This window comes from Lepidochelys kempii, chromosome 23 (assembly GCF_965140265.1).
Source record: "Lepidochelys kempii isolate rLepKem1 chromosome 23, rLepKem1.hap2, whole genome shotgun sequence".
NCBI lineage: Eukaryota > Metazoa > Chordata > Testudines > Cheloniidae > Lepidochelys > Lepidochelys kempii.
In genome coordinates this window covers 861087-868015 of record NC_133278.1, presented here as the reverse complement: position 1 = coordinate 868015, position 6929 = coordinate 861087, and the positions used below count along the sequence as shown (strand labels likewise).

General features: G+C 69.7%; 1 protein-coding gene across 2 annotated transcripts; it reads right to left on the bottom strand.

Moving 5' to 3' along the window:
* Positions 1-262: 262 nt before the first annotated feature.
* BBC3 (BCL2 binding component 3) lies at positions 263-5816 on the bottom strand. Of its 2 annotated transcripts, none has more exons than XM_073321895.1 (4): positions 5101-5816; positions 4201-4504; positions 2167-2345; positions 263-1311 (listed from the first exon to the last, which is right to left on the bottom strand). In XM_073321895.1, exons 2-4 carry the CDS (start codon positions 4487-4489, stop codon positions 1192-1194), a joined length of 588 nt encoding a protein of 195 aa, XP_073177996.1. In that variant the 5' UTR covers positions 4490-4504; positions 5101-5816; the 3' UTR covers positions 263-1191. The 2 variants fall into 2 exon arrangements, with proteins under 2 accessions (XP_073177996.1, XP_073177995.1); XM_073321894.1 differs by lacking the exon at positions 5101-5816 and adding an exon at positions 4666-4847.
* Positions 5817-6929: the final 1113 nt, after the last annotated feature.

The window sequence follows — 6929 nt, the reverse complement described above, 5'->3', positions numbered from 1 at the left end:
CCTGGGGTGAGAAGTCTGGGCCATGCTGCACCCCAGGTGGTGCGGGACTGTGCCCTGGGATGGGTGAAGCTAGAGGCCCCTGGCAGCCATTCCCTTTCCACACCCAGCTCTGGCTCCGCGGGCAGGGGCCCTGGCTGGGCCAAGTCGGCATGTGGCTTCCTGTTCTAAAACTGGCCTTGACCTAGCTCTGAAATAGCCCCTGAAAGTGGCCGGGCCAAGGGCGCTGGGGATCCCCCACCGCTGGGAATGACAGATGCAGGTGCCTCTTTGCTTAAATCCAGTTTTATTGAAAAGGAAACGTACAAAAAAAAGCCACTGGTCATGTACAGCAAGCGCGTCCCCCTATGTACAGTGTCCCCATATGTACAGCACCTCTCCCCCTGTACAGTGTGCCGCTCGGTGCAGTATTTACAGTGTGTGACTGCCACTCCCCCGCCCACCTGAGCACGCCCACCGCTCCCCCTGCGGTGAACCTTGGCCAGCACCTCACCTGCCCTGACCCCCAGGGCAAGGCAGAGCTCTGGGCTGCCCATGCCCGAAGCCCTGGCAGCAGCGCCCCCCTGCCCCCCCCAGCAACCTGTGCGTGGGGAGGGGGTGGCACCAGAGCCAATGTGGCAAGGGCAGGGGGCGGTCACAGGTCCCTCTCCCCCAGATCTCTCAGGACGCCCAGCGGTCTGCAGGCAGGGAGGGAGCAGCGAGACGGCTGGCTGAGCCCCCCCCCCCCCTTCATAGTTTGCCTTCCCTGCTGCTGGAGCCCCAGCACTTCCTGCTGCCCCGAGGGGAGTTGGGGGTGCAGGCAGAGGCAATGCCTGGGGCTGTCATGTGCCACCCCCCCGCCACAGACACAGGGCGCTCCCCGAGAGGAATGCGGGGGGGAGGGGGGGCTGAGTCCCTGGAGCACCAGCCGAGAGCTGCGTCTGCTGCGGCCGCTCCCCATCATGGGGCCCTGCGGGCACATCCCTGCCGTGCGGGGCTCCCACTCAGTACTTGGAAATAAATAAATAAATACAGTGCCCGCGGTCGGGGCAGCAGCCTGGGGCCCAGCCCGCAGGAGCCATGGCTTGCGTGGGGGGGGGGATTTTTGGTTACGAGAACCAGTTATGAGCTCTGGAAGTTGCTACATTTTGCCAAGAGGCTCCGTAGTCTGCGCTGGGGGCTGGTCTCCCCCCACGGCTCCGGCCCCTGGGCGGGCTAGTTGGGCTGCAGCTCGGCCATCACGTCCACGGGCATGTTGTAGAGGGCGCCCAGCAGCTGAGAGATGAAGTGGTAGAAACGGGCCCAGAGGGCACCTTGTCGCTGCCGCTCCCGCCACTGGGAGGACAGAGAGAGGCCAAGTTAGCCCTGCAGCAGGACTCTCTGCCGCCCCCCCCCCCCGGCCCAGCCAGGCAGAACCCCCCGCTCCCCATGGGGCTGGCCCTCTGGCAAAGGCCTCCGGGCACGGCTGGCACTGGACTCCCTGCACTAACCACCAGGCTCCAGTGGGGCTGGCTGCCTGTTTGCTAAATCCCTGGGGCGCCCAGGGCTGGCCGTAGCCCCAGGCAGCCTCCCAGTCCCGCGGCTGCCCCAGAGGGCGGTCAGGGCGCCCTGCTGCGGGGGTGGCATGGGGCTGACCAGCTACGCTGGCCTGGTCGGGGAGCCGGGCTGCCTCTCCCATGCTCACACTAAGCTGCCTGCCGCTCGCTCCCTGGCCTTATATACCCAGTGCTATTTATAGCTGGTGACTCAGCGGCTCGCTTGCCCAACCGCCCCTTCCGCACGGGGAGGGGTGGTGTGAGATTCCCGTGCCTGCAGGCCAGCCGGGGGCTGGATCAGCACAAGCGTGCGGGGGGGGGGGGGGGTCCTACCCCTGGCTCTGGGAGGGAAGTGGGGCGCAGTGGTGAGAGCAGGAGGGTTGGCAGCCAGGACTCCTGGGTTCTATTACCACCTCTCTTTCCCTGGGAGGGCCACTAACCCTTTCCAGCCCCCAGCCCGTGGAGCATGACTCCAGCAGAAGCTGGGCCCCTCTGCCCTGAGCTCGCTACCCCAGCAGCAAGACCAGAGTCCCCCCTAGGCTGGACAGGTTCCCTTCAAGGATCACCACCCACAGCCCAGGCTCCCTTCCCTGGGCACCGCCCCCTGCCCCCTCTGATCTTCCCCCACCACCCCGGTCTCTCCGATGGGACTCACCTGCCTCTCGTGGGCCTGGTGGAAGGCGTCACCCATGCGCCGCAGCTGGGCCCCCAGCGCATGCTCCGGGTCCAGGGGCTCCCTGGGGAGGCGGCCGTTGGACACGGCGCCCTCTGGGGCTGGCTCTGTGGGGGGCTGCTCTCTGTTGGGCCCCTCATCCTGCATGGGCTGGAGCTCTCCTGTGGGGTGGCAGATCCAAGCGGTCAGGGCAGCAGGACCCACGGGGGGGGCAGGCTGCAGGGCTGGTGCCCCAACGGCCCCTCCCAGGAAAGAGGTGAGCCCAGCGCCCGCCCTCCCCCCAGTGGTTGACACCCCAAATCCGGGCAGGACCTTCCCCAGCAGGTCGGGGGTGGCAGGGGGCTCTGACCCTCACCCCATGGGGAGCAGCGGCCGGTGAATGGTTGCTGAGGCCTCGCTCCCAGGGCTGGCGTCGGGCCCAGAGGGGTCGGGCCAGGATACGGCTCCCGATAGACACAGGCCCCAGCGCTCGTCAACAGGAAAGCCCAGAACAATTCCCGTGTACGGGGTGGGGGGGGGGGCGGCCCCAGGCCAGCGGATCAGTAGCCCCATCTCCCAGCTGATCTGCGGGATGCCCGTTTCAACCGACCTCTGGCAGCGCCCCGGCCTGAGCTCAGCAACGGGCGCGTGCGGCTGCTCTGGCCATGTCTTCTGCCCTCGGTCACCGCCCCGGGGCCCTGGCACCTGCAGCCTCGTGACCATGGCAGTGCGAAGCTTGGGGGCAAGGGGTACAGACCTGCCCCATGCCCAGCCTAGAGCTGCACTGCCCGTGGAGACTCACCCAGCCCCCCTGGCATGGCACCCGGGGGGAGCCCTGCAGAGATGTAAACTCTGCCCGGCTGGGACATGCCCGAGCTTGTCAGCCCAACTGAGCTGCCCGGGTCGACCTCCCCATCCCCACAATCACACTCTGCCATCTGCCTGCCCGGCTCCTTGCCTCCCGCCGGCTAACAAGCAGCCCCTCGTTAGCCAAGTGAGCCGGACGGCGCCCTGGGGGAGGAGAGCCATGAGTCAGCAGCGCGGTCTGGGGCCGTGCACTGTTTACTCAGACACGAGGTGTCTCAGCTCCATGCGGCAAGGGAGCCTGTCGTCGCTGGCTTTGCTGCCGGAGCCCCAGCCGGATGGTGACACAGATCCTGCCGGGCTGGGGCAGCACGGCGACTCCGAGCCACCACGGGAAGTCTCCGGCAGGGGCTAGCAGGGCCACGGCTAATGGTGTGTGGCAGCTGGGGGCGCGGGGGGGGGGAGGGGGGCATCCCACAGGAAAACCCAGGGACCAGTGCAGCACAAGGGAGCATGGCCACCCCCGAGCCCCGCGGGCTCTGATGGTGCATCAGCCTGCACGACAGGTGACACTGGACCTGTCCCTTTGGTGCTTGTGCGACCGCACTAGGGTGGGGGTGGAGACTAGCTGGGGGTATCTGGGTTGCCCCCACTCCCCTGAGCTCAGCTGCGCTGCATGGGCGAGTCAGAACGTGGCCTGGCTCATTCTCCCAGGCTGCCTTAGTCCTGGGGTCGGAGGATCAGGGCCTGGCACTTGCCCTGCCTGTGACCCCACAGGGCTCCAAAGGAAGGGTCCCTGTCTAGGGAGGAGACAACCAGAGCTGGTGCCAGACACAACGGGGCTGGGCAGCCATGTGCCCAGCTCACCGTGCCCGGCACATGCCACCCCTCCCAGAACCACTGCCCGGACCGAGCCTGCCCTGGCCACAGGCTGCCTACGGCACCCACTGGCACCTGCAATCGGGGGGCACAATTAGGCTGCAGCTGTGGCCACAGGGGGCAGCTGCCCCGGCCCCTCAGGGAGGAGTGGGAACCCAGAGATGCCCCGGCTATAAAAGGCAGGGGCCGCTCAGGGCAGGAGCTGACCTCTAGGGCCAGGCGGTCTCATGCCCAGGGCAGGGCATCCCCTCAATGCTGGGTTTCCTGCCCCTTTCTCCACCCCCTCTGGCCGTGCCGGTCCCCAGGGAGAGAGATGCCGTGCCGGGTAGGGGGGGCACTCGCAGGGAGACTCACCATGTGCCCTGCTGCTCCTGGTCCTGCCAGCTTCGGGGGCGTCCCAGCGCCGGGCACCGCTGCCGGCGCTGCGGCTCCTGGGGGGCTCCGGCCCCCGGACACAGCGGTAGAGCGAGCAGGGAGTGGGGCCGTCGGGGCAGAGGCCGCAGTTCAGCCGGGGTGGCAGGGCGAGGCTGCCCGGGCAGACGGCGGGCGGCACGGCCACCGGCCCCCCCAGCAGGAAGGCTGGGTCCCCTGGCAGGGCGGCTGTCGGCTCAGAGCGGCTCCCCTCCTGCAGTGGTCTGGCCATGGCGCTCGGTGAGCTCTGCAAGGCAAAGGACGGGGCGGTCAGGGGACCGGGCAGGACCCGGGCAGGGGGACCGGGACCGCGGCCGGCTGCCTCCGGGGCGCAGGGGCCCGCGCTCCCCGCCAGGGGTCGCCGCAGAGCGGGCGGGGGGGGGGCGACACCAATGTTTGTAAACAAACCCAGGCAGCCCCGACGGTGCCCGACCCCCCTCCCGCCGGGTGCCAGCAGGTCCCGGCCCGGCTCAGCCCGGACGGGGTTTGGTGCAACCGGCGGAGGCTTTTCAGGAGAGATCTGGGGGTGGCGAGGGGGGCTGGGCATCTGCCCCCCCATCCACAGGCACCGGACCCCCCAGCTCCCCACACACCGCCCCCCAAGCCACGGACACCCCCGAGCCCCAGCTCTCCTAGCAATCCCTGCCCTGCGTCCCCCCAACGCCGCCCCACGCCCCGGGCGCTGCCCCTCCGCAGGACCGAGCCAAGACACCCGGGCCCCGCCCCGGCTGCGTCCCCGCCCGGCACCAAAACAATCTCCATGTGCCGCGGGCGCCTGCCCCCGCCACCCGCGCCGCGCCCCGCCGCCTCCGGACCCTGCTCAACCGCCCGGGCCTCGCTTACTGCAGCTGCATGAACCCTCCCGGGGCGGCTCGGGGGTCGCTGGGTCCCGCGGAGGCTCCGACTGTGCGCGGCGGGCGCGGGGAGCTCGGCTGCACCGGGACCAGCGAAGCCACAGCAAGTCGCGCGCGGACCCCGGCCGCTCCCGGGGCTCGAGGCTGGCGCCGCCCCCCGGGCCGTGACGTCAGCGCCGGCCCGCCCCCGCGCGGGCAAGTTCGGGCTTGTGCAGGCGTCTGGGGCGAGCGGGGATCCCCCGGGGGGAGGGGTGCCGGATGCGCGTCCGGGGGTGTCCGGGCTCTAGAGGTGGAGGGGTGCATGGGGGTGCAGGGAAATGGGGGCGCCAGGCCCCGGGGGTGCCAGGGAATGGGGGGTGCGTACCTGGGGAGCAGGGTGGAGGTGCAGGCTGCATGCCCGGGGCTGTGGGGGTGCACGCATAGGGCCGGGGGTGCCGCGGGTGCGCTAGGGTCTTGAGAGAGGGAGGGAGGGGTTGGTGCATGCATGGATCGTGGGGGCGCACAGTGGGGCATGGGGCTACATGGGGTGAGGGCTGGGGGCTTAGGGCAGGGAGAGAGTGGGGGGCCTGCTGGATCCGTGAGAGGGAAAGGGGGCCTGGGCTGCCCGGGGCATAGTGCTGCGTGGGAATGTGGGGAGCGGGGTGCACGGGAGCCGGGACCCCGCAGAACTGGGGCGGAGGGCGGTTGGTTGGGACGCGCGATGAAGTTAGTCGGAGCCCTGCTGGGCAGAAGAAAACACTCCGCTCAAGTCAGTCCCTGGCCCCCCCGAGGGGACATTTAGAACCTGCCGCCCCCCAGTGCAGCCCTACCATGTGCACCCCCCTTCCGCCACGTGACCCTCCCCCTCCCCGCACTGGATACGGCAGGTCTTGCCCCCACGCCATGGGCAAGGCGGGTGGATGGCACAGAGCAGCGTCACTCCAGCAGGGCGAATCCCCTAAAGCCGCCCGGCCCGATGGCTGAGCTGCCGGTGGCTCCGGGGCCCAGGCCTCACGCAGGCTGCGTCGCCGCACGCCTCCCGGGGCGGATGAAACATGACACTGAGGGGACCATGCTGGTTCCAGACGCCCCTTCTCCTTGTCCCTTCGGTGAGAATAACCTTAGCTCTGACCCCAGGCTTCCCCCAGAGGCAAATAACACGTCCCACTGCCTCACAAACCTGAACTGTGTCCCTGTCCTCTGAGACCACAGTCCTGTGGCTTGCACCGTTAGGACGACTGCTGTTTGTCATCTCTGCTGCAACAGTGCCTAAAGAACAGAGTCCCCGCTGTGCCGGGCGCTGCCCAGACCCCGACCGAGATCGGGGCCCCGTCGGGCCAGGCGCTGCCCAGACGCCGACCGAGATCGGGGCCCCGTCGGGCCAGGCGCTGCCCAGACCCCAACCGAGATCGGGGCCCCGTCACGCCGGGCGCTGCCCAGACCCCGACTGAGATCAGGGCCCCGTCATGCCGGGCGCTGCCCAGACCCCGACTGAGATCAGGGCCCCGTCGGGCCAGGCGCTGCCCAGACCCCGACCAAGATCGGGGCCCCGTCACTCCGGGCGCTGCCCAGACCCCGACCGAGATCAGGGCCCCGTCGGGCCAGGCGCTGCCCAGACCCCGACCGAGATCAGGGCCCCGTCATGCCGGGCGCTGCCCAGACCCCGACCGAGATCAGGGCCCCGTCGGGCCGGGCGCTGCCCAGACCCCGACTGAGATCAGGGCCCCGTCATGCCGGGCGCTGCCCAGACCCCGACTGAGATCGGGGCCCCGTCATGCCGGGCGCTGCCCGGACCCCCACCGAGATCAGGGCCCCGTCATGCCGGGCGCTGCCCAGACC